The sequence below is a fragment of the Myxine glutinosa genome, chromosome 5 (genome assembly GCF_964187855.1).
Source record: "Myxine glutinosa chromosome 5, kmMyxGlut1.1, whole genome shotgun sequence".
NCBI lineage: Eukaryota > Metazoa > Chordata > Myxini > Myxiniformes > Myxinidae > Myxine > Myxine glutinosa.
The window spans coordinates 149,315,214-149,343,128 of record NC_136265.1 but is presented as its reverse complement, the minus strand read 5'-3'; the positions used below and the strand labels follow the sequence as shown (position 1 = coordinate 149,343,128).

The following is a 27,915-nucleotide window of genomic DNA, read 5'->3' as shown; positions in this document are numbered from 1 at the left end:
GTCCGGTGAGGTGGTGGGCGGTCGAGTGGGGGGCCCCATGGACGGGGGGCGGCCTCGCCGCGGCGGAAGGGCCACCCGTGGTGGGTGGTCGACGTCCACGTGCGCCGGCTTGAGGCGGTCCACTGTAATCCGGTCCGACCTGCCGCCGATGTCGATGACGAACGACTTGTCGTCCCGTCGTAGCACCCGGAAGGGCCCGTCGTACGGCGGCTGGAGTGGCCACCGATGTGCGTCGTGACGCACAAAAACATACTCCGCTGTGCGGAGTGCTGGGGGGACGTAGGACTGGGGGTCACCGTGGTGGGATGTCGGCACGGGGGCAAACCGTCGGGCGGCCTCCTGGAGGTCCGAGCGCTGGTGAGCTGCGGACCAGGGACTGGTAGCGTCGGGCACGAATTCGCCCGGGACGCGTAGCACCTGGCCATAGACCAGCTCGGCGGTGGATGCCTGGAGGTCCTCCTTGGGGGCCGTGCGAAGGCCCAAAAGGACCCACGGCAGCCGGTCGGCCCAACCGCCGTCTTGAAGGCCGGCCATGAGCGCGGCCTTCATGGAGCGGTGGAATCGCTCGCACAACCCGTTTGCTTGGGGGTGGTAGGCCGTAGTACGGTGGAGCTTGACGCCCAGGTTGCGGGCGACCGCGCCCCACAGCTCGGAGGTGAACTGTGGTCCGCGGTCTGACGAGATGTCCGCCGGTGCGCCGAAGCGGGCGACCCAGGTGGCGATGAAAGCCTGCGCCACGTCGGCGGTGGTGGTGGAGACGAGGGGAACGGCCTCCTGCCACCTGGTGGTCCTGTCCACCATGGTGAGCAGGTGTGTGAACCCCCGTGACGGGGGGAGGGGGCCCACCAGATCCACGTTGACGTGGTCGAAACGTCGTTCGGGCACGGTGAAAGGTGCCAGCGGGGCCTGGGTGTGTCGGTGGACCTTGGCCCGTTGGCAGGCCGTGCAGGCGCTGGTCCAATCGCGGACGTCCCGACGAAGGCCGTGCCAGACGAAACGCGCCGACACCAGCTTCTGGGAAGCTTTCCGGCCCGGGTGGGAAAGGCCGTGGAGGGAGGCGAAGATGCGGCGTTGCCAGGTGACGGGCACGATGGGGCGAGGCTGGCCTTGGGAGACGTCGCAGAGCAGGACAGTGTCCGCGCAGGGGATGTCGGCCAGGCGGAGGCCCGTGTCCGCCGCCCGGAGGGCTTGCACCGTGGAGTCGGTGGTTTGGTCCGCCGCCATAAGCGCAAAATCCACGCCCAGGTGGACCGCGTTCGCGCTGGCCCGGGAAAGACAGTCGGCCACGGCGTTGTTTTTGCCGGCGACGTGCCGGATGTCCGTGGTAAACTCCGACACGGCGGAGAGGTGGCGCTGTTGGCGGGCCGACCATGGCTCCGTGACCTTGGCCATGGCGTAAATCAACGGCTTGTGGTCGACGAACGCCGTGAAAGGTCGGCCCTCCAGGAGGTGGCGGAAATGGCGGACGGCCAGGTGTAGACTGAGGAGCTCCCGGTCAAACGTGCTGTATTTGAGCTCGTTCGGCCGGAGCTGCCGGCTGAAAAAAGCGAGTGGCTGCCAAACCCCGTTCACCCATTGCTCATGTACGGCGCCCACCGCGTAGTCGGAGGCATCCGTGGTGAGGGCGATGGGAGCGTTGAGCACCGGGTGAGCGAGCAGTGTTGCGTCGGCGAGGGCCCGCTTTGAGCGTTGGAAGGCCGCATCCATTGCTGCGGACCAGGCGATGTCGTGCTTGGCCGGCTTGCCCCGGAGGGCGTCGTAGAGGGGCCGCATGAGGTGAGCAGCGCGGGGCACGAAGCGGTGATAAAAATTCACCATTCCCAGGAATTCCTGCAGGGCCTTTATGGTGCGGGGACGCGGGAACGTGGTGATGGCCTCGACCTTGGTTGGCAGCGGCACGGCCCCGTTCTTGGTGATGTGGTGGCCCAAAAAATCAACGGCCGTCGTGCCGAAGTGGCATTTGGCCGGGTTGACGATGAGGCCGTGCTCGCTGAGGCGCTCGAACAGTGTTCGGAGGTGGAGGAGGTGCTCGGCCCGGGACGTGCTGGCGACGAGGATGTCGTCCAGGTAAACGAAAAGGAACGGCAGGTCACGCAGCACGCCGTCCATCAAGCGCTGGAACGCCTGAGCCGCGTTCTTGAGACCAAACGGCATCCGCAAGAATTCGAATAAGCCGAACGGCGTGATGACTGCCGTTTTAGGGACGTCGGCCGCCCTGACAGGTACCTGGTGATATCCCTGTATGAGATCAATTTTCGAAAAAATGACCCGTCCCGCCAGACGGGCGGAGAAGTCTTGGATATGCGGGATCGGGTACCTGTCGGGGGTGGTAGCGTCATTCAGACGGCGGTAGTCGCCACACGGGCGCCATCCACCCCCCGGCTTTGGCACGATGTGCAGTGGCGAGGCCCACGCGCTATCGGAGCGCCGCACGATGCCGAGGTGCTCCAACGCGTCGAATTCGGCCTTCGCTACGGCGAGCTTGGCTGGGTCGAGGCGGCGGGCCCTGGCGTAGACCGGCGGGCCCGTGGTTGGTATGTGGTGCTCGATCCCATGCCGTACTGCGACGGCCGAAAACGTCGGCCGCGTGAGGGCCGGGAACTCCGTGAGCAGGCGAGCAAACTCGTTCGCCGCCGGGACGGTGCATGCCAGCTCGGTCGGCGCGGAGCTGCTCAATGTGCATACCAGGGAGCTGAAGGTTTCAGCGTTGATTAAACGACGCCGTTGGACGTCCACCAGCAGTCCGTGTGCGCAGAGGAAGTCGGCGCCTAGCAGAGCCACGGGCACGTTGGCGGTTACAAACGTCCAAGCAAAGCGTTGGCCGCCGAAGCAGAGGGTGACGTTGCGCGGGCCGAAGGTGCGGATAGTCGATCCGTTGGCCGCAACTAAGGAGGGGCCGCAAACCGCGGATTGCCTGTCCTGGTCAGAGGCGGGTATGACGCTCAGTTGGGCGCCGGTGTCGCACAGGAAGCGCCGTCCGGACGCTTTATCCGTGATGGACAGTAAGTTGCCCGTGTGGCCGGCGCTCATGGCTGGTAATGAACGCCGGCCCGGCCGTTTCCCGGCCTGCCGAAGGTGCACGGGGGTCGGCATGTCCGGGCCTTTTGTCCGAACCTGGCATGATAGTAACACCACGCTTGGTCGGGTGGAGGCCTCGGTCGTCGTGCTGGAGGTGGTCGGCACGGTAGAGCGGCCGCCAATTGCGTCGGCAGTTCGGCCGTCGACCGTGCCGGGTGCTCGGGCGCCATGGTTGTTGCGTCGGACGGCGGTGGGTCCCATGTCGCCGCTGCGATGCGCCGTCCTGCGGCGGAGATCTTGTCGGCTTCTCTGGCAAGGGCCCGGGGATCTGTGATCGTCGTGCTTGCCAGGGCGAGGCGTACCGGGTTAGGCAGCTGACGGAGGAACAGCTCCCGGAACAGGAATGCCGGAGAGTGCTCGCCGAGCAGTGAAAGCATGTAATCCATTCGCTCGGAAGGGCGCGTGTCGCCGAGCTCAGGCAGATCGAGCAGGCGCCGTGCGCGTTCTGCCGATGGGAGGGCGAAAGCATCGAGGAGAAGCTTCCTAATCGCGCCGTATTTGTCAGCGGCTGGCGGGCTTTCGAGGAGGCTCAGGGCGCGGGCCGCGGTAGCCGACCCGAGCGCAGCTACCACATGGTGGAAGCGGGTGTCGTCGGCCGTGATGCCTCGCAGGGCGAACAGGGACTCCGCCTATGCGAACCAAACCGCCGCGTGAGCCTCCCAGAAGGTAGGCAGTTTAAGGGCGACTGCCGTGTCCATGTCGATAGGTCACCAATGAAGGAGCTGGGGCTCCCACGTCGATCGGAAGAATGGACGCGACAAAAAGCTAGAATTCATCCGAGTTGCTTTAATGAAATCAAACACTCAGGCACTCTGAAAACCCGTTTATCGGTCAGCAATATATATCCATTAACCCAGGGGGTTTGCCCAGGCCCGGCGCCAGGGGGCGTGGCCCAGCGTCCTGGCTGCGGCCTGGCAAGTTGAGGGCGAGCCTGCCCGGGCATGCCCGGGCATGCCCGGGCGTCCCGACCGAGGCCTGGCAAGTTGAGCGCGGGCCTGCCCGGGCGTCCTGGACGAGCCCGGCATGGTGATCGCTCCGCGTCCTTGATAGGTGCAAGGCGATTGTGAAACCCCAGCGGCAGCCGCTACAACAAGATATTAAGAATACAAATGAAAAAGGGCAATGCAATTGTTTTAAATCTTTTTGTTCTTCTAGTTCAGGGATAGATGCTGCTGCTTTATACCTTGGCCCCTCCCCTTGATGCCCAAGAATCCAAAGGCGTCCATGTCATCGGAATCTCCTGCCATATCATTGAAACCACACTTTACTACACGTGCTGAGATACTGTTCCCACCCTTATCCTGCAATCCCTCTCCTTGTATCCAGGGCCGGCGCCAGATTATTTTGCACCCTCGGCAAGGCCAGCTACTTGCACCCCCGCCCCCCCAATTTTTTTTTGCCAACTTCGATTAATAATTCTCCGGTTTTCCTGACGTTGATCAAATCGTTTTTTGAACATGTGATGTATGGGAGAAGGCGCGTGGGAGCAGGCTACGTCCGTTTCAAACAGGATGTGACGTATGCCACGAAGCGTACATGCTCAAAATTAATCACTTACACTGTTATGAACAATGAACTATTATATTTTCCTTTTATTATGTTTTTTCTTAAAACAATAATTTGTATAAAACTGTGACCCTTTAAGGTTCAGTAATGCGCCCCTCTGATGTCTGCGCTCTAGGTGGCTGCCTAGTTGGCCTTATGGTAGCGCAGGCCCTGCTTGTATCTAACAACTTGTCTAATCTAAAACTAATCCTTTGTCTCAATCTAAGAACTGTTTGCTGCTGTCCCACTGCTTTCCCAGTTCTCCATTTTGTCTGTCAATCTATTGCTTCTTGTTCTGCTCTTCCATGAGCCTCGATAACTGTATTAAAAAAACGAAAAAAAAACAAAATAAAAAGTTAGACGTATGATTGTATAAGTGTGTGAAGGATATGCAAGCTTTAAATGGTTTTACCGGCATGCCGTGCCTTCGTTATGCAGAAAGCCAGCCATCCGATTACGCTTGAGCATCTCGTTGATGTCTGCCCACCTATCTGTAAGGCAAACTTTATCCAATGGATACAAATAAACAATTGTGCAACACCATGACCATCCTGTGTAACAGAGATGCAAATGCCACATCATGTGACAAATATACATGTGCCTTTAAGCAACACATTTAACTTGATACCAAAAGGGAGTAATGACTATGCGATTATCAAATACGGAACTGAAATAGCTTAAGCTAGAACTAAACTCCCATCCCACGTTTCCCATTTCAAAGAAACCTGAAAATCGGATGATCCAAAATAGTGGGGCGGCTTAGCCCAAATATTCAAAAGAATTGTGCATTTTGTGATACAAGCACCAAATTTGGCACACTAGTAGACTATCATATTATGAAAAGATCTGGATATTGGGCCATCTCAGATTCAGAGATTTGATTTTTGCAAGATTTGCAGATTTTGCAAGCTGAGATTGCAACGCCAGAGACGGCCGACTCCTTCCTACGAGCTGCCCACGTCACCCGCACAAGAAGAGCTCATCAAATCACTGCAGCGGCACTGCACATCCTGCAACACCGTGCGTATGAACGCCACTGTATGACATATGCTGATGATGCAGAAGACCTGCCTGAGTTCGAAGACTGGTGTCACCAGAGAGGAGAAGACATTCCCAACTTTCAGTACTGGGCAACTGTGCTGGAACTAGAGATGTTGGTACTGGTCTACGTGCGTTCTCTGCGGCAGGCTTCATTCACGACGTACCTTGATGCCCTGACGGAACTGGTCCCATGGTTCCATGCCTTAGACCACACACACTATGCCAGGTGGGTCCCTGTTCACCTGAGGGACACGGTTGCACTCCCAATGAAGCACCCAGATGTAGCCAGAGAATTCAGGGCTGGCAACTTCACTGTACAGAAGACTAAGAAGGTGTTCTCTTCGATCCCAATCGAATCGAAATCTTGCAAAAATCAAATCTCTGAATCTGAGATGGCCCAATATCCAGATCTTTTCATAATATGATAGTCTACTAGTGTACCAAATTTGGTGCTTGTATCACAAAATGCACAACAGGTTTGCTATGCTGCTACACTAAAAGGTTTGGAGGAATGATTTTGCTCCTTCAGAATGGCTTGTGTGTGATTATGGCGAGTAAACACAACAAAAATCGAGTCCAAACTCCAGGGTGATGTATATTTAAATCCCTATTTTAAATATAGAAATACCACGTCGTTAATGTGAATAAAACACACAAAAAAACATTTTCCTGAAAGGCCATTTATTGCCGTTTTAATTTGTGAATATCAAATTTCAACAAAAGCTCCTGTATTCTCAGCACCTTTTTTCAATCGTTCAACACAGCACATTTCATTTTGTCACAGTTCACTACTTAATAATGAAAAAAAACAGGGGCAATACCCCTGGCGCTCACCTGGTAGAATAAACAGCATACTGCATTGACTTAGGGTATTTTAAAACAATTTCAATGGTTTCTAGAAGACAGGGCAGCATGTGGAATCATGCTAACATCACAAGACTTTAAACAAACAAAAAATACCTTTTGCCCCCACCCCCTCCCCGTAGATGCCCAAAGGGGAAGTTTTTTTTAATGCCGTAAACAAACTTTGGGACAGCACGGGTGGTGAAGGTTGTGGTGAAACTTCATCGAAATTGCGTGTGTAGTTTCAGAGAAGAAAGCAAATACCTATCTTGGGGGGGTCAAACCTGGATCCAATTTGACCACCGGAAAAGCCCCTTAGACCCCGATTTTTTATTATTATTATTTTTTTTCATGTCGTGAACAAACTTTAGTCACAACAACAAATATAATTTGTGCCAAGTTTGGTCACAGTCCCTTCAGCGGTTTCAGAGAAGAAGTTGCATGTGGTTACGGACTAACGGACTGACTGACAGACGGACGACACGCCATCGCTTAAGCTCCCCTGAACTTCGTTCCAGGTGAGCTAAAAATGAATACCTGACACATTGTAACACAAGCAATAAATGTGTGTCCACCTAGTTTTGTAGCCACGATTAGCCTTCTTGTGTGCAGTCTGTGTTGTGTTGTCACTGAACGACTCCCTCAAACTTTTGTAAAATCGTACCAAACTTCTGGTATGCACCTGTCTCTCCCGTGTGTATGTCCTAAGGGTATTTTATTTGAAAAAAAAAAAAAATTACGTTTTTTATTTTTTGAAAAAAAAAAAATATTTGCAATTGAAATCTTCAACTGTTTATAAAATGTGATATCACGTATATTACAAATACATTTATGCAAAATAATTGTTTGTATTATGATTGGTGTAAACCATGACAAAACAGCACCTCATGTACAGTGCTGATGAGGAGGGGAGTGTCGTTGAAGCTGAAGGGAAAGGTGTTTGCTGCATGTGTGAAGTGTTATGATTTATGGGAGCGAGACATGGGTAATGAACGTAGAGCAGCAACGAAGGCTGGAAAGGGTGGAAATGCGAATGGTTCGGTGGATGTGCGGAGTATCGTTGAGAGAGAGGAAGACAAATGATGAATTGCGAAAAATGATGGGAATAGAGCCTGTGATTGATGCTGTGAAGAGGAACAGGTTGAGATGGTTTGGTCATGTGTTGAGGAAAGATGAAAGTGACTGGTTGAGAAGAGTGATGGAAATGAATGTAGAAGGAAGTAGAGGACGGGGAAGACCGAGAAAGACTTGGCTAAAGATGGTGGAAGAAGAAATGTGGGCAAGGGGGTTAACAAGGGGAGATGCAGAAAATAGGGCAAAATGGAGAAGATTGTCATGGGACCGCAAGGCTAACCCCCGCTCTAGCAGGGAAAATGGCCTTAAAATGCATGTTGTTGTTGTGTTGTATGTACAGTCATATATCTACATGTCTGGGCAGTGTCTGTGTTGTCACTGAACTACTGACTACTCAAACTTTTGTTTCCGTGCTTGTGAAGTGTTTTTAATAACGTGGTGGTGGTTTTGAATCACGTGGTGGTGAGGTATTTAGAATTATGTGGTGGTGAGGTGTTTTTAGTTACGTGTTGGTGAGGTGTTTTTAATTACGTGGTGGTGAGGTGTTTTTAATTACTTGTTGGTGAGGTGTTTTTAATTACGTGGTGGTGAGGTGTTTTTAATTACGTGGTGGTGAGGTGTTTTTAATTACTTGGTGAGGTGTTTTTAATTACGTGGTGGTGAGGTGTTTTTAATTACTTGTTGGTGAGGTGTAATCGTCCCAAACTTCGTCTGCACCTACCCCTTCCGTATGTATGTGCTTCGGGGTTCTTTTTTGAATTCATTATTTTTTTCAACCTAAATTGCTTAGAAAAATGTAATATCACAAACACTACAAATAAATTTGTGCAAAATAATTGTTTGTATTATGATTGTTGTAAATCATGACAACACAACTCAGGTACAGTCATTAGCCTCAGCTAAAACAAGCCCGTTCCTCTGTAACGATGCGTGGTGAAGAGAGCCTAGCGAGCCGAGCCAAGCTGGTATATACATTATGCAATTCAATGTCTTACACCATATATAATTATTACAAGTCGAGGCCAATACTTCCTGGAAAAACTAAGTATCGACTTATACGCCAAAAAATACGGTACATTAACAACGTGGTATTCCTATATAAAAATATGGATTTAATTATGGATCACCCTGTAGTTTAGGATACAACGGTGGAGACGAGCTCTTTCGCTCTTTTAGCTCTTTCACGAGCCTCGATTCTGTATACAAAAAAAAAGAAAAAATTTACTGTTTTACTTGTCGACCGATTTTTAAACCGTATTTTAATCAGTTTAATCAAGCAGTGACTGTAAAGGATACTCGCAACTGCCCTTTCATTTCCATCAGTCAGTAAAACTCGCTTTGCTTCAGAGGATACAGCCAGCTGATAGAACAATGGCAAACATGATAGAACAACAATGACAACCAGATTAAATAAATTATTAACTGATAAACAAGGAGCATGATTTGTCCATCATATATTTGATGCCATAAAAAGGAAGAGTACAAAGAAATAGTAAATGATGCAACTTCAATGTTCTCGTTCATTTTAACCCTCTAACTAGAACCAAGCACACAGTTGCAATTGGCAACAGCACAGAGCTCTGTTGAGCTGCATTTCTATGAAATTAGGATTTCAAGCTAAAATATGCAATTTGGTGTCTGTTTTTTTTGACCACGATAAATTTGGTCGTTACTTATCCAATCTCAACCAAACTTGACATGAGGACGAAGGGTCTATGGAGGCTGTAGCAAGTTAATTTCCCACCTCCCCTCCCCTCCCTTCGCCAAGGCGATTGTCCGTCTTGGGCGAAATCCATGTTCAGGTGTATACCCATGTTAAGATAAGGAATCGTGGCGTTTTTCCAAGGCCACTTCTAATAACAAAAGTCATAACAACATTGATAATTTTTAACCATATAACCTTTTTAAACAATCGCTACTGCTGTTTAACACTAAACTAAAATAATTTGGAAGAATCCCGACATCCTTGAGGCATTCTTTGCTTATGTCCACCACAGACTAATGGACCCGAGCCTAGATCTACTGTAATCTGTATACCCCAGAGAGGGTAATAACACAACTCTTCTTGCCGCTCCGGTATGGAGTGGGTGTACTTGTATTACAAATACAGTAATGTAATGATGAAAGAAATTCTGAAACAAGTTAAAATTAGTTGGCATAATGAAAATTGATCGATAAATCAGCTGAGCTGGTTTTCATAAAGTGAACAGAAAAATGTGCAACGGCACAGTTATCAACTCTCAGGCTGAAATACACAAAGTAATCTGGTGGTAAACAATGGAGGTACGTGGTCCAATGTTTATTTACATTATATATTGGTTGTGGGCTGGTGGGATAGCTCAGCAGTAAGTGCACGCACCTCAAAGCTGTCTCGCCTGTGTTTGAAACTCGGATCCAGCTATAAATTGTCACCCTGGTGTTTCACATGCAGGACGAAGCATCAATGTGTGCACCGTCCATCGGAAGGATGTTTAAGCCGGAGCACTGTTCATTGGTGGACATTAAAGATCCCACACTGTCTTTCGTGAAAAGGAGGTGAGTTATCGCTTGCAACATTAAATGATCACAAATGCCTGCCTAAAACTGCAAGTGGCATGTGTTCTTGGATATTCCTTGACACCAGGTTGCACTGCTATCTGAGATTCCCAGGTTGTTCTGATGTCACGTGTATGGCCATCATCAACGATGAAGGGCAACCACAATATTTGGTGTGGGGAAAACTGATCAACACAAAACAAATTTAGTACAATTGAGAAAAGTGAAATTCAATACTTTTATCCATAACATTTTATTTTGCACAAACTTTCAAAGTTCTTTTTAAGTGTGCATTAGTGCTTAAAAATATATTATTTAAGGAAGTCTCATGATCTAAAATAAATAAATAAAAGCCAGCATACCATCAACCCTGCGAGACAAGTGCTTCCGCCGCCCAATTCACAGATTGACAAAGAACTGTGAAAACAATGGTGATTTAGGCATTTTCACTGATGATGTTTACAAAACTTCAAATATAAATCATTGAATGCTGTGAGCTTATAATTGTATTTGGAGTACAGCAAGAGTAGGCTAGTCAGATGTCATCTGTGGGTGGGCCATGAAATGCTGGGCGACACCAAATTTCACAAAGACGGCTGAAAATATGTAAGACTACTGTAATAAAGTCGGGGCCATGAGTGGGGGCTTCGACCTCCACCTTCATTGATGTCACCCTAGCCCCTCTGTCTCTTTTCCCTTTTCCCCCTCTGTAATCAACATTCTTCGTCGTTCTCCATTGTCATTTCTCACCTTATGCGATTGCATCAAAATGGGATTTCCATATGAGCAAAGCCCTATGTTGGGTATGGTTCCGTCAATATGGCTGTTGCCTGTTTGCGAGCCCACACGTTCCGGCGACATGGCATGTCCACGTGATTGACTGGGGACACGGCTCCTTTAACATGATAGCGACACGTAAGCTACTTTGTCGCCGTGGGAACTCGTGCACAATCCTCGTTGGCAGGGGGAAAACATCACAGCAGGGGGCACATGGCGGTGGCTATTTAAGTGAGCCGAGAGTCGGCACCCAGAGTGGCCCAAGTCAGTCAAGAGGGTTTAGAGGAGGGAGTCAATCCCAGACGAGTTGAGGGTCGAATTGGCGCCACAGACAAGTGAAAGGTCATCGTCACAGTGAAAGCCAGCATTAGATATTAGGTCAGTGCCATGCTAAGTCATGCATTCCAGTGCAGTATGAGCCACAAGGCCTCGACTGTGAACCCAACAGCACCTCACAGGCACCTCAAGGGAAGCTCCTCTGCACGTTCACCTCCATTTCTATCCTATTCTTTTGTCCGTCCTAGATCCCCAAAATAATCTTCACGTGCGAGAAGATTAGTTTACGGTTTAGATGTGGAGACCATTATTTTGTTTCGTTAAGCACAATGACATTTTCATCGTGTCGTCTATATTGATTAATTCTAGCCTGGTGTTGGCTTAGCGGTTAGGGTGCCGGCTTGGGATCCTAGGATCCTCGGTTCGAATCCCGGTCGATCGCCGAATTAACACCAGGAGGGTTGACTCAGCCTGTCATCCTTCTGAGGTCGGCAAATTGAGTACCAGTTCACTGGTAATTCCCTGTGTGTCGCAAGAGGCGACTAACAGGGTTGGCGGCAGGAAGGGCATCCGGCCATAAAACATTGCTTCAAAAAGGGGACCACGGTGCCCAAAAAAGGCCAACCCCTGCTCTGTGGGGAAAAATGGCCTCTAAAGGTGGTTCGTCTATATTGATTAATTCCTTACCGTTTCTCCGTCCATGTTATTATTCATTAAATCTGTTGTGTTTTAAAGCATTATCGGTGTGGAATTTGAGCCAGAGAATTGCCCTCCAGTATAACCAAATTCCCCATTCAAACTGAACGCATGCGCTGAAAGCACCGGCAGCAAAAATTAATTAATTACGTCCACCACCTAAGGTGGACTGAGGTTATATTTTTCACCATTATATGTCTGTGAACAGGATATCTTAAAAAGTTATGGACAGATTTGAACATAAATTGGTGGATAGGTTGGTTACGTGACTAGGACGAATCAATTCGTTTTTGGTGAAGATCCATATCCGGATACGAGAGTTTTTTCAATTTTTAAATGATTCTCCACCTTTGAGATGGGGGTAAAAACCATATATAGTGCAATATTTCAAAAAATTGTGGACGAGTTGTGACAAAACTAGGTTGACGAGTTGGTTAGGTGACAAGAAAGAGCCGATTCAATTTTGGTTTAGGTCCGGATCCAGATCTGGCCTATCAGTGCGATACAAAAGGTAAACTGTTCAGCCTGGCGGAGGTATGCACTCTACGGAGTGCCGTTGTAACTTCCTCGTTACAACTTCGTCACACTGCAGAGTCACGTGTGTGTGCAGTACGGCATCTTGGGAGTCAAATCCAAAAAAATCATTACATTCGTGATCACTCATTATTGATACTTTACATATTTATCTGCTTGTTGAATACAAACACAATCCACTTAATCAAACATATTAAGCTTGTATTTATCATGTTTGTATGGAGGGTGCACTCCAGGTTTTGCTTGCAGTCTGCAAGCATGCCCCATTAGTTCTATAATATGATTCGTAATAAAAGTTATAAATATACTTTATGATATATATATATATATTTTAAAAATAATAATATAAAGTTATTTCTAACTACTGACTGACTGACTGACATTAATGTCTGGTACCTTCCGGGTGTCATAGAAAGCTGAAATTTGGCATGCTGATGGACATTGAAGCCGGTACATTGGGGGAAAAAAAATCGCAGAACTGTCAGAAAGCGTCCGCAAATATTTACATTAAAAAACCATAAACGCATATCGTCACCTTCATAACAAAAGTGCCTGTCATTTTTTGGCCATTTTGAGATTTTCTGCCTAACTCACTTGTTTTATCATTCCTGACACCTGTAAAAATGCCCAAGTCATTGTTAACTTCCTGAACCACTTTATGTTAATCTGCCTAATAAGTCCGCGGTGTCCACGCAGTCTAAGTCCGCGGTGTGATTTATTGCATATTTCAATTGCAGCAGTTTTTTGCCTTTTTCTCCAAACTGCAAAAAATGACAGGCACTTTTTTGAGGGTGACGATATGTAAAAAAAAAAACAAAAAAAAAACCTCAATCAACATTTGTGTTTGAAAATTGTAATTTATTTAACTGTAAACTGTGAAATAAACATGACAATAATGTCCGTAGTTTCATGGCATATATGCAATAGCAGTGGCTCCCATTCTATTGTCTGAGATCCTCGAGGGATCTGCAAGGGCTTCGACGGAGGTCTGTGGGGAAATATAGGATACAAAAGTTTACCTGAACACGTTCCGATGTTTGATCAAGTAATGAGTCATAACTTCTTCTGCTGGCCACACACCTACATGACAATCATAGTTTACTCATCTCCATAATATCACCAACATAGATGTATCATGACATCATGCCCCCAATAAAATAATTCATACAGCAAAACAATATCGAATCCGTGTGAGATTTTTTTGGAGGCAGGGAGGGCGGGCAACTTCATTTTCAATTTTTAAACACACAAATTATAACCTCCATAACCAAAACGCTGTGAAACTTACAGATGTTTCCAGTATTGTCAAAGCTGTGCAGGATTTCATGAAGTTGTAGCTGGCCGGTTGGAAGTCTGCATCACACGCAAGTCTCCAAATTAGTGCTGTAGCTCCAGAAGATTAGAAAAATGTCCTCAAACGCGACAAAAAGGCATCTTACAAAAGTGACACTTCCACGGATTAGTTACTACACTCGCCATGACCATATCTTCCTGGCTTTATGGTTGGTCTCCCATATAAATCATTAAAGTGAGGTTGGCAGGCTATGTGTGGGTTGGTTTTTAACAGTTCGCCATAGCCTGACGCTTATAACTGTACAGTACATGCATTTCTGTAAATGACCATGCATATAAATACAGTATATGCAAACAAGATTTGGTAAATAACAGTCATGATCAACAAGGTTTTGCTTCATCTCATATCATATCAATTTAAAAGATTTCAAAATCAATCAATCATTTCGATCAATTACTCCACAACCCCCATCCCACCAACAATTTAAACAACACCTGTGTATCAGGTTGACTGACTCATTGTGCATTCAAGTGATGAGATAAATGAAGAGACACTGACAAATTATTATTATTGAAAGATCCAAATTATATCCACATCAAAAGATCCATATCAGGTTATAATCACAATTCCTAGGTCTAACAGAATGGCTTAGAGGTACACACACTCGCCTTTAAGCTGCCTAGCCAGGGTTTGAACCCCGACCCAGCTATAAACTGTCATACCGGTGTTTCACAGGTGGGGTGACACGTCAATGTGTGTGCCCTCCCCTGGATGGATAACCACCTTTATGTCATACCGGATGTCATACCGGATAACCACCTGGATGGATGTTGAATGGTAATCCCGTTTGCCAGTATTAATTGGTGGACGTTAAAGATCCCACGGTGTCCTTCGCGGAGAATAGGCGAGCTTTCCCCTGGCACCATGGCCAAGTTACAAATTCCTTCCATGTGTATATTTTTTACATAGGTTCTAGTTACATATAGGTTCCAGTTACACTTTCCATGTATATATTTCTACATATATGTTCTAGTTACATATAGGTTCCAGTTACACTTTCCATGTATATATTTTTTACAGACCAGCGAAGAACCCGCTCCGAGCCTCCCACCAAGCCTAAGATTTGATCTGTTCTTCGGTGCCTTGAAGGAACATGGCGTGACAGTGCAAGCGACAGGATTAAAAAAAAATTTTTTAACAGGCAATGAGTGCAACGACGAGTTTTCATGTCATTCCATCATGCACTTCACGTGTACTCGAGGGTGGGTGATATCAGAGGCCACTAAACTCGGTAATTTCCTAAACTAAGCAATTAAAATATATATATATATATATATAACAACAACAACAACAGGCATTTTAAAGCCATTTTCCCTGCAAGAGTGGGGGTTAGTCATATATATATATATTGTCGCGTGACTACCCTTGGTGAACACCGTAGGGTAACACGGATGACCGATTGCGAGACTTTACACTCCCGAGGCGAAAACTCAATGGCGGATTCAAGCTCAACACAAAGTTAAACGCGCGGGAGGCCAGACGCAACGAGCTCCACAGCCTTATCTATTAAAATGAAACACCCAGGAAACTGCGTTCAAATATGTACAGAAAATAATATAAGGATTTATTATTGAAAAGTAATAACAGTGAAAAAAACACGCGCCGGTAATACTAATAACTAAATCGGGACGTCCCCACACGACTGATATCAAACACAAAACGAGGGAGATTAATTACGAAAAGAACACGTCACGTCGTTCAAAATGTACGCGGATTCGGGCTTATCTGGTCTTTCGTCGTCTTTGTGGCTGCCGTCCAACACCGCTCCTTTCGGCCCGATCGCACACCTCGCTCCAAGTTCCACGGCCCTCTGCGTCCGCCTCCAAGCGCCACCAGGCCTCGTCGGTCCAACGGCCCACACACACCACGAGCTCCTTTGCTCCAACGGTCCACCGCAGGGCTGCACGAAGCAACCAAAACCAAGTGCCAACTGCCAACTGCAACGAGCTGTGGTCACGAATGTTCAACGAACCGTGTCCTGTGCCAACTCCGACGAACTGTGCAACGAACCGTGTCCTGTGCCAACTGCCACGAACTCTGGTACGGAACTGTAACAACGAACTCTGCGACTCAACTCTCTCAACTCTGGACTCCACTCGAACTGCCGAAATGGCGTCCGACCGTCGCCTATATTGGTGGCCGATGACGTCACATTGGCGCGCTCCTCAGCCAATCATAGCCTCCCAACTCGCCCAGGTCACGCCCTCTGCGGCATGCGACTCCTGACATCTCCCGTCCGTGACCCCGCGGTCCTGGTGTAACACGTGCCAGCGAGGTTGGTAGGCCTTTGAGGTGCGCAGGCGAGGTTTGTAGGCCTTGGAGGTGTAAACGGTGGCGGTGTATTGTGGCGGTGTTCTTGGCCTGGTGGTGCCCATTTATTACGAAGTCAATGTCAGGGAAAGGGAATTATTTAATGTTGCACTAAGGACCTAACTAATGTTTATGTGGTTTGCAGTGCCATAAAGGACAAAGGTTTGATTACTAGGTGATACTCACAGGGGCGTTACCTTTAATCCCTCACTATTTAACACTCGAATCTCCAGGTAGATCCACACTCATACATCTTACCCCGACAACCGCCTGAACATCAATAACTTATTACATGTAGAGTCCCTGTCACGACAGCCGAATACCTACCTATTCAGATCTACCTAGCTCTAGATGTTGCATTACCAAATTCATAACACAGCCCCCCCCCCTGGAACCGTAGCTCCTGCAAGGTTCACCGCAGGGCTACCATTCCAGCCTTAACACTTACTGTCACACACTTAATTAACCTATGAAATAAATCAGGAAGGGCTGTGGGAAGTGAGTCGGACTACCTACCTACACTTCCTTAACATGCTGAACCCCTTAACCATCATGCAAGTATGTACATCTTCTTCGTTGTTCCTGTGGAGGGAGGAAACAACAACACACAACACTAACTTAACCACAAAACTTAACCATCTTTCCAAAACTCAAAACTCTAACCTTTGTACATACCCCGGTCTACAGACCGCGTCCCCCGGTGGATGCCACAAGACTCAACCTTACCTGCGGGGCCATCCCCAATGCATCCCCCTAAATTTCCTCGGGCCCTGTCCAGATGTTACAGGTGAGTGACACGGCTCGGTGGATTTCGCCCACATTCATGCAACACAGACCCCTTAACCACTCATTCTCATTCCATAGGTCATCAAGGCATTGCAAAAATCAACAAAGCACTTATTCCCAATACACCCCCTGCAGGACCATGGCATTGATGTCATTCACGTGTGTGTGCATTCCTCAACTAGGCAGCGGGGAGGTACCGCACAAAAAGATGGTGGGGGCGCATCAGGCTGTGGTGCCCGCAGTCCCAAAAACAAGTCAACCGACTTACAAATTCATTGCCCCCCCCCCCCTTTACCTCTTGGCCCCGTGACAGCCCAACAGCCCCTTTCCGCCGTTACCTCGCCGGTGAGGGTCTCCACACACACCAGGCTCCTTTGCCTCCTGCTTTCGCGCAGCAACACGGGTCACCGGGGGACTTCCTCACCCCGCGGCGCCCAACCAGACCCTCCACCGACGAGCTCCAATTTCCAGTTACCACCGGCTGCCAGGGGTAATTGCCGCAGAGGGGGGCCCGCAGGCATCGCTCCTCAGAGCTTGCTCTGTACCTGCGGACACACACACCTTCCCCACCCATGGTCCCCAAAACACACTTCCTCCCCCGCTGCCATTCAATTCTCCACACAACTCAGCACAATTCAGTACAATTCATAGATGGTGTAAAAGGTGTTACAAGGCTTGCCATGGCCTGCCAATGTGAAATCCCATTCACAGTTCGAATCATTAAATCCTTACACCTTTCCATTAGCACATTTCCAAAAAGCACAATTTATCGCCCCTCATTATCTCCAATAATCATCACTCACTCTCCAGGTTCCACTCTCACGACCACATCAAAACACCTAACCACAATACAAAAACATACGCCACCCACAAGACACTGTGGCTCCCATTCCATCCCCTCACCGGCCATGTCATCACTCTCACCCGCCTCCCAACTCCAAATTACATGTCCCCAATTTCCCAAAGCAAATCCTGAAGCCTGGGACAGTACTCCTCAAAACACTCACCTCAAGTGCAGGTAGTTGCAGGTTGGTCAGGTTCAAGAGTGCCATCCACCACACCTAATTTCCCCCTCACCCTTCCAATCCACTCCGGAGCCTCCCGACCCATGTAGGAGCTCAATCTATCCCCGTGAACTATCTGTGGAAGGGCATGCGGGCCCATCTGAATTTTGAACACCACATCAGTCACCTGCCGAAGCACCACCCCAGGGCCCTTCCAAGGTGAAGTGAGTTTTGGGCACACCCCCTTCCTTCTCCGGGGCCAGTAGAGCCAAACAAGGTCTCCAGGAAGGAAACGAGGTGTGTGAGCCCGAGCGTCATACCGCGTTTTCATCTGCGAAGAAGCCAAGCCAATTTGCTTCCTCGCAAACTCATGAGCCTTTTCCATGCTCGCTTTCAAATTGGTTGCATAGCTCTCCACAGTTGGCTCACCCGGTTCCCCTGGTGACGGTCCCATCAACAAATCTGTGGGGACTCGCATCTCCCTACCGAACATCAACAAGGCGGGGGTGCACCGAGTGGTCGCATGCTGGGCGGTCCGGTATGCCATCAATATAAAGGGAAGGTGCTCGTCCCAATCCTGTTGGTTTTCAGATGTAAAGAGGGCCAATTGTGTCAACAGTGTCCGGTTGAACCTCTCTACCATCCCATCCGATTGAGGCCTCAGGGGAGTCGTCCGGGTCTTATGAATTTGGAGGAGCTCGCACACCGACCGCAGGAGGGCAGATTCAAAGTTCCGGCCCTGGTCAGTGTGTAGCTCCCTTGGGACGCCAAATCGGGAGAAGAATCCCTCAACTAGAACTTGAGCTACCAGCCGGGCTTCCTGGTTGGGCAATGGGTAGGCCTCTGGCCACTTGGTGAAGTAATCCATTGCCACCATAATGTACCGATTCCCTCGGCGGGTGGCTGGCAGGGGCCCCACCACATCTACTGCCACCCGCTCGAGCGGTGCCCCGACATTGTACACCTGGAGCGGGGCCTTGCGCGCCCGTGGGGGTCCCTTCTTACCGCGGCAGAGGTCGCAGGATCTCACCCAATTTTGAATGTCTCTACCCGAATTCACCCAGTAGAACCTCTGTCGTAATTTGGACAAAGTCTTGGCCACGCCCAAATGTCCCATTGTCCTAGTCCCATGCACGTGCCCCATAACCACTTCCTTCAATTTGTTAGGTACAATTATCAACCAGGAAGCTACATCACCCATTGGTGTCACCCACTTTCTGAACAAATAGCCCTCTTTCAACCCCAACATCTGCCACTGTGCCCAATAGGCCTTTACCTGGGCTCCGTGTGGAGCAATCTCCTCCCAAGAGGGTCTTTTGTCCTCCTCTAGCCAATGAAAAAGGGGCCCCAAAACGGGATCCTCCCTTTGACTCTCTTGCCAATTCACATCGCCCAATTCCTGTGGGGGTTGTGGCAAAGTTCGCCTGGTCACTCTCGCTGCATATAGGCATGCATCAATTTGGCCCTGCCCAATTGGATCCTTGGCTTCTTGTCTATCACAAAATTTACACTGTGCCTCCCAACAGGGGCGCCGAGAGAGAGCGTCTGCATTGGCATGTGCTTTGCCAGGCCGATGTTGCACAGTGAAATTATACTGCTGCAGCCTCTCAAGCCACCTTGCAATTTGTCCCTCCGGCTCTTTGAACCGAAGGAGCCATTGCAAGGAGGCATGATCCACTCGGATCACAAACTCCCTCCCATAAAGGTAAGGGTGAAAGTGTCCAACTGCAGACAGCAAGGCCAATAGTTCTTTGCGGGTAACGCAATAATTTCGTTCGGGCCTCGAAAGTGCCCGACTGTAATACGCAATAGCCCTCTCGACTCCCTGTTGCATTTGTGACAACACAGCTCCCAATCCCTCCTGGCTCGCATCTGTGTCCAGGATGTAATTGCCATCATCCGTTGGGTATGCCAAAACTGGGGCCTCCACCAGACGTTGTTTTAAGTGACTGAATGCCTCGATGCAGCTCTCTGACCATACAAATTTGGCTCCTTTCTCTGTCAATTTGTGCAAAGGTCTTGCAATTTCCGCGAAATTTGCCACAAATCTCCTGTAGTACGAGCAGAGGCCCAAAAATCCTCGGACCTCCCTTACATTTTTAGGGGCGGGCCACTCTTGTACAGATTTTACCTTTCCTGGGTCAGTGGCCACGCCGCTCTCACTGATCACGTGACCCAGGTAAGTCACTTCCCTCCTGAAAATTTCACACTTGCTCGGATTTAATTTCAACCCGGCACCCCTTAATCTCCCAAATACGTCTGACAAATTCTCGACAGCCTGTTCAAATGTGGGAGCGTGGACCAATACATCATCCAAATAGACGAGGCAAGTCTGCCACGGTAAGCCAATTAAAACACGTTCCATCAGACGCTCAAACGTGGCAGGGGCATTGCACAATCCAAAGGGCATGACGACAAACTGCCAGAGACCCTTTCCTGTGGTGAACGCCGTTTTCTCCCTCGCCTCTTTATCCATTTCCACCTGCCAATAACCGCTCTTTAAATCCAACGTGGAGAACCACGTTGAGCCTGAAACGGCATCGAGGGTGTCATCGATCCTTGGCAGGGGATACGAGTCCTTGAGTGTCACATGATTGAGCTGGCGGTAGTCCACACAGAACCGAGTGGTCCCGTCCTTCTTCTTCACCAGCACAATGGGTGACACCCAAGGACTCACCGAGGGCTCGATAAATCCGGCTCTTTCCATTTTGCTCACCTGTTCCTCTGCCTCCTCCTTCTTAGCGAAAGGGAGCCGCCTCGGCGGTTGGCGAACAGGCCGAGCCTCGCCAGTGCTAATTTTGTGCCTGACGAGACTCGTACGTCCAACATCCTCGGGGGAGAGAGAAAAAACACCCAAGTTCTTACCAACCAAATTGTGCAACGTCTCTACCTGCTCCGATGTTAGGCCCTCTTCAGAGCGCGCCATCATGTCCCGCACTCCCTCTGACCAATCACATTTCCCCAAATTTTGCCCTCCTTCCGGCTGTACTGGCAAGCATGTGGATCCACCTCCTCCGGTGACCTCTACTACACTACTGCATTTGGCTACGATGGCTCCGCCCCTTATAGTGCGGGGGCTGTCGGACAAGTTGAGCAGCCTGACTGCCAGCATAGGCCCACGGGTGTCTATGAGGGTGCGACCCACCATTAATTCCTCCGTCCCCTGCGAGGACCACGACTCCACTAGCCCCAGCTGGCCAATGGGTTGAGCACCTGCTGCTAACTCTGCCATCACGACTCTCTCGGACCTGGGAGGCACGGTCACAGTGCGCGGCACCTCCAGCCACGTCCCCTGCACCTCCTCGTCATCCCCCAGTCCCATTAACTGCAGCCTCTCGGTGCCCAACCACATATGACCACGCCCAAGGTCTAATTGGCAGTCATGTTCCACCAGGAAACTCAGTCCCAACAGACACTGATCGCACACCCCCGCCACCCACACAACCACGCTGACCTCCAGGCCACCCAACTCCATCCTCACCACTCCGCGTCCCAATATTGGTGCCGTTGCCCCCGTAGCCAGTTGAAGGCTGTGTCCTTCTACCCTATCAATTTTGTCCCAGCCTCCAACACTCTGGTCTAGCACACCCGGATTGATAATGGTGTCACTGGCTCCAGTGTCCACCACAGCCTCACAAAATTCTCCCTCAATTTTGCATCTAACCCTTAGATTACCCGTGCCAATTTGTCCGCAATTCACTACTTCCACCAAAGGAGGGCGCTTCTCCACACACTTGCCAGCCGAGCATGGCCCCGTATGCTCGGCTCGTTCTAGTTTCCCGCACACTCTACCTCTATTGGCCCAGGCGGAGGTGGTGGTCCTCTGTCTGGCATCTGTGGACCTACTGGGGGCCCCCTCCTTTCTGGACTGCGAAGCCTGTCAGGAGGTGGGGGCCCATATGGTTGCCGACAATTCCTCTGACTGTGCCCTCTTCTCCCACATCTAAAACAAGTCCCCAAGAACGGACCCCTCTGGTAGCCAGGTGGAGCCCCCCTTTCTCCCGGCCCAGCCCGATAAAAATCAGGCCGTCCTGATGGCCAACCTGGACCACCCTGTCGTGACTCGCTCCCTGCAATTTGTCCCCCCATCAAATTTGTCAGCTGGCGGCTGATTCCCCTTAACATTCGCCCGATGTCATCCTCTGGCTTTTCCCGATCCCGCACGTCGGTCTGCCGTACCGTCACAGGTGCCCTCTCCGATGCGCGGTTCGACCTTCTCAAAAAGGTCAGTCTCGCCGCGCATTCCGCTGCCCGGTGCACCGTGGGTGGGTCCTGTAACTCCACCAACGTCCGGACCTCAGGATCAGGGAGAGCCGCCATAAATTTTTCTATCGCCAGCTTGTCCCACGCCTGTGCTGGTAGGTCCCTGTATGCTATCCTCACAGACTGGTATATATCCTGGGCCAGCTCCTGCAACGTCTCATTAGGCTTTTGCCTGCGATGCAGCAGCTGTGCCCTGACCAGGTCGCACCTTGCGCCTGTCCCGTACCTGTTATTCAAGGCCTCACAAATGGCCTTGCTGGTCAATATTCCCTCTGGGACTACGTTCAACACGTCGGCGGCTGACCCACGCAGTGTCGCCACCAGATTCCCCATGCGCTCCCGCTCTCCCCAACCATTGAGCTGAGACACGCACTCAAATTGTGTCAGGAAAGCCTCGAGGCTCCCTGATCCGTCAAAATGTACGAGGGGGATTGTTTTTCCAGAGACTCTATTCCCCGATTCCTCTCTGTCCAAATCCAGTCCGGGGCCAAAACACCCCCCCAACTGGGTATTCCGTTTCGGAGCCTCTGGTGTCCAAATGTGGCTCGTGGTGAGGGTCTCCTGGGTCACCTTAATCTGGTCCTGAAAATGTTTAACCGACCTACTCACCTCTTCCTTCAGGCTCTCTTGAACCCGACCAACCTCCTTCTTGATGGTATTGTCCCAGATCTCCAGTCGCTCCTGCATAAAATCACTCACCCTTTCATTATCCATTAGTGGCCCCCACAGGCCTTTCTCAATTAACCCTTGCTCCTGCTCTTTTATGCGGGTTTCCAACCCCCTCACCTCCTCGGCCAATTTGCCCCCCTGCCGGTTGAGCAGTCCCCATTCCTCACTCTGCTGTAGCATTCTGGCATCCACCCGGCCCCGATAGCCTTCCAGGTCCCCATTTGCTTTATCAATTCGAGCATTTGTGGCACCAATCTGACCCTCCAACTTTTCCCCCATTTGGACAGCCTGCGTCACGCCCTCCTCTATTTTTGACATTAATTCTTCCCGTTTCAATTCAATTTCCACCCCTATGGCTTTTTCCATCTCCCCCATTTGAGTTTCTACTTTACCCTCAAATTTCCCCAGTCTGTCCGTAATTTGGTTTTGCACTCTCCCTTCTATGCCATCAATTCGTTCCCCCAGCTGCTGTGCCATTTCCCCAATTTTTCCTTCCAATTGTTCATTCCTTTCCTTTATTTCATTCCTCCATTCCTTCCCCTGGGACTCCATTTTATTTTCCAACCCACTTTTCATTTGTCCCATTTGTTCCTCCAATCGATCACTCATTCCCTTCATTCCTTCCCTACATTCCTTCCCCTGGGACTCCATTTTATTTTCCATCCCACTTTTCATTTCTCCCATTTGTTCCTCCAATCGCTCACCCTGAGTCCTCATGTCTTTTATTAAATTTACTATGGTCTGGAGATCTATCGGGGCCGTCCCAGCGGCGGGGAAAGTTCCAACGCTATCCTCCTTATCCCCCATTTCCGGCTCACTCCCGACGCTGACGGAGGCCTCACTACGCACCTCCATTTCGTCGACCTCCGACATCCGCTTTCCGGAAGGTCGTACCCCGCGCGCGTATTTATTTTAATAATTCCTGAAACACAATTTAAATTTGACGAAGACGCGATATCGCGCTCCGTTTGCCCAATTGATTACTAAATTTCTCCGCCTCGCCTATAACAATTTTGCGTTCGAACGTCGGGCGCAATGTACGCCCGACCGTGTCGATGTCGCCCCGCGGACAAAAAAAATTTGTCCGACCGTGTCGATGTCTCGCCGCGGACAAAAAAATTTGTCCGACGGGTTCAAATCCCACTCCTGACACCACTTGTCGCGTGACTACCCTTGGTGAACACCGTAGGGTAACACGGATGACCGATTGCGAGACTTTACACTCCCGAGGCGAAAACTCAATGGCGGATTCAAGCTCAACACAAAGTTAAACGCGCGGGAGGCCAGACGCAACGAGCTCCACAGCCTTATCTATTAAAATGAAACACCCAGGAAACTGCGTTCAAATATGTACAGAAAATAATATAAGGATTTATTATTGAAAAGTAATAACAGTGAAAAAAACACGCGCCGGTAATACTAATAACTAAATCGGGACGTCCCCACACGACTGATATCAAACACAAAACGAGGGAGATTAATTACGAAAAGAACACGTCACGTCGTTCAAAATGTACGCGGATTCGGGCTTATCTGGTCTTTCGTCGTCTTTGTGGCTGCCGTCCAACACCGCTCCTTTCGGCCCGATCGCACACCTCGCTCCAAGTTCCACGGCCCTCTGCGTCCGCCTCCAAGCGCCACCAGGCCTCGTCGGTCCAACGGCCCACACACACCACGAGCTCCTTTGCTCCAACGGTCCACCGCAGGGCTGCACGAAGCAACCAAAACCAAGTGCCAACTGCCAACTGCAACGAGCTGTGGTCACGAATGTTCAACGAACCGTGTCCTGTGCCAACTCCGACGAACTGTGCAACGAACCGTGTCCTGTGCCAACTGCCACGAACTCTGGTACGGAACTGTAACAACGAACTCTGCGACTCAACTCTCTCAACTCTGGACTCCACTCGAACTGCCGAAATGGCGTCCGACCGTCGCCTATATTGGTGGCCGATGACGTCACATTGGCGCGCTCCTCAGCCAATCATAGCCTCCCAACTCGCCCAGGTCACGCCCTCTGCGGCATGCGACTCCTGACATCTCCCGTCCGTGACCCCGCGGTCCTGGTGTAACACGTGCCAGCGAGGTTGGTAGGCCTTTGAGGTGCGCAGGCGAGGTTTGTAGGCCTTGGAGGTGTAAACGGTGGCGGTGTATTGTGGCGGTGTTCTTGGCCTGGTGGTGCCATTTATTATGAAGTCAATGTCAGGGAAAGGGAATTATTTAATGTTGCACTAAGGACCTAACTAATGTTTATGTGGTTTGCAGTGCCATAAAGGACAAAGGTTTGATTACTAGGTGATACTCACAGGGGCGTTACCTTTAATCCCTCACTATTTAACACTCGAATCTCCAGGTAGATCCACACTCATACATCTTACCCCGACAACCGCCTGAACATCAATAACTTATTACATGTAGAGTCCCTGTCACGACAGCCGAATACCTACCTATTCAGATCTACCTAGCTCTAGATGTTGCATTACCAAATTCATAACAATATATATATATATATACAGTGCATTCAAAAAGTATTCAGACCCCTTCACTTTTTTCACATTTTGTTATATTGCAGCCTTATGCTGAAATCGTTTAAATTCATTTTTTCCCTCATCAATCTACACTCAATACCCCATTGTGACAAAGAGAAAACAGGATTTTAGAAAGTTTTGCAAATTTATTAAAAAGAAAAAACTGAAATATCATATTGACATAAGTATTCAGACCCTTTGCTATGACACTTCAAATTTAGCTCAGGTGCCTCCCATTTCTCTTGATCATCTTTGAGATGTTTCTACACCTTGATTGGAGTCCACCTGTGGTAAATTCAATTGATTGGACATGATTCGGAAAGGCTGACAGAGCCTGTCTATATAAGGTCTCACAGCTGACAATGCATATCAGAGCGAAAACCAAGCCATGAGGTCGAAGGAACTGCCTGCAGAGCTCAGAGACAGGTACCGCAATGGTACACAGGTCACTGACCTGTGTACCGCAATGTAGCAGCTGGCACACTGCTTGTTGACAGTGGATGGGTCTGTGTAGCACAGACTTCAGCTTAAGCCGGATGTAAATTTTTACATGCGACGTGTCGCGGTCTGTAAGAGCTCCACTTGGTTCTTATTGTTGTGGTTCTTGTTGAGAGTCGATTTTTGAAATGTTGCACCCATTGGTCGGACAGCTCTCGGACCCCACCCACATTTGACTCCACCCACTATGGCACCCAGATGAAATAATATGGCTGGCATCTTGGTTTTCTGGTGAGCCTAAGACATCAGGCATGTAGGCCTCTGCTGATAATTATAATACACTGCCTGGGTTTGTTACATCAGATTTCTCTCAATGGAAGCATGAAAGGTATACCTGATCAATGACGTCACACACTGACATCACGATGCTGCTCACTCTGATCTGTTGTGGGTTGAGCATTTTGGGTAATTTTGGGTCTTGTCCGCATTTAAATCAGGTCACAAGGTTTTACCACTATTCTTGGGTAAAAAGCCAGGCGCACAGAAAAGGCCCCTTTATATAAGGGTATGTGCCATGTGGCAAAGTATAGAAAAGAAGGGACATTCCATAGCTTATAGAAAATGCCAAACAATACAAAATAAGGGGCATTCAAAAAATCTCGTGTGCATCCTGGACTACCCTTGTGTTCTTCGGAGGAACCAAGTAATGCTCTAGAAAAGTTCATATGAAGGGGTACCAATATATTGTTGCAGATCTCCCGAAGCCCGTCGACGTTACAAAAGTGTCCACGAGGCCGAGTCGCCACCCCCGCAGCGAACGTGGAAAAGGGTATCGGGTCGACGCCGCACGTACCTTTGATACCCACGCTGCCACGGGAACGGGGCCCGGACCTCGCACAAGCCACGCTAATCGAGTACGCCCGGGCGGTGTGCATATCACGTGACTCGTGCCATTACTTTTATTGGACCCGATTCGAGCGGTTCTATTCATACGATGCTAGGCCAATAGTGAAATGACGGGAACGGTCAAATAAGAGGAAGAACACGGTTTATTATTTATGTACAATGATCCGAAGAGACACAGAGCAGGCACTTAACAGTTTAACTAATTGTCCCAGACAAAGGGCCCACTCACTCACACGGGGAAAAGGAGGAAGAAAGTTCGCGCGCCAAACGCGCCTTGCCGTCGGTCTCTCCCGGACAGCTCGCCCGGCGTGGCCCTCTGGCGGTCACGGCACGTATGCAGGGAAACACAGGCAGGAGGAGATCGCGCGTCTGTGGCCCGGAACGGGTCGTCTCCACAAGCGCGATTAATACAGCCGCAAAGCACAGGGCACGGGTAGAGTTCGTGTACGAGGCTATTTCAAGCAATTCAAGTCAAACACTCCGACTCGTTCTCTGGCTCTCGCTGGCTCTGACTCACAGGGGCTCCGACTCGACTCAACTGACTCAACCCAACTCTCACTCCAGCTCAACTGAGGCGGGGGGGCTCGAGGCAAGGTTTTATGGCTCCGCCCCGGCCTTACCCGAATGTTCCATGCCCCTCCTCCCGTCGCCGTTGTGAGCCACTCCCCTCGAGCTCTGATTGGCGGCTCGTTGCTCACCGGCCACTCCCCCTGCAACTCCTCCCTTCGGCCTTGCCAGACTTGTTCAGGCTGAGCACGTGGCATTCCAGCGCAAAAGAACACCGAAGCTCACTGGCCTGCTCAACGCAAAACTAACACAGGAAAGGACTACGCTTACATTTACTAAGAGATAACTGAACTACCATGAGGCTACATGTTGTGGTGCGTCTACCTACTAGGGGGGTTATCCTTTATTCACAAAACCATAACAATATATTTATATATATTTAATTTTAAAGCAAAAACTATAGTTAGGGCATTTTATAATTTTTTTGAAAAATCTGTGAAAAAATTGCTTACCAATAGCTTTCTTCACCAATGTGTTCATGTAGGTGTCTACAAACACCTCTCAATTTATTCCTTCCCAAATCCTTGGGGAAAAGTCTAAATTCAAAATGGCGTCCAAAATGGAAAAATTGTGGATAAAGTCATAGTTTGGCCAGAAATTTAATACTTAATATGGGGAAGAAACCACAAAAATATTGTTCTAGGACAATTGTGAACTCTTGCTAAGCATATTTGTATTATTATCTTGCTTTATA

The 27,915-nt window shown here is 49.4% G+C and overlaps 1 protein-coding gene across 1 annotated transcript in view; it reads right to left on the bottom strand.

Annotated features, from left to right (window-relative positions):
- The window catches only part of CAMKMT (calmodulin-lysine N-methyltransferase), a 47,126-nt gene that overhangs the window by 10,929 nt on the left and 8,282 nt on the right, over positions 1-27,915 (bottom strand). Inside the window, exons 3-7 of the mRNA XM_068115973.2 lie at positions 13,688-13,752; positions 13,419-13,479; positions 10,479-10,533; positions 8,878-8,941; positions 5,036-5,102 (exon numbers count right to left, since the gene is read on the bottom strand). Of these exons, the coding sequence (XP_067972074.1) occupies positions 5,036-5,102; positions 8,878-8,941; positions 10,479-10,533; positions 13,419-13,479; positions 13,688-13,752 (312 nt within the window). The remainder of the gene's footprint in view (positions 1-5,035; positions 5,103-8,877; positions 8,942-10,478; positions 10,534-13,418; positions 13,480-13,687; positions 13,753-27,915) is intronic.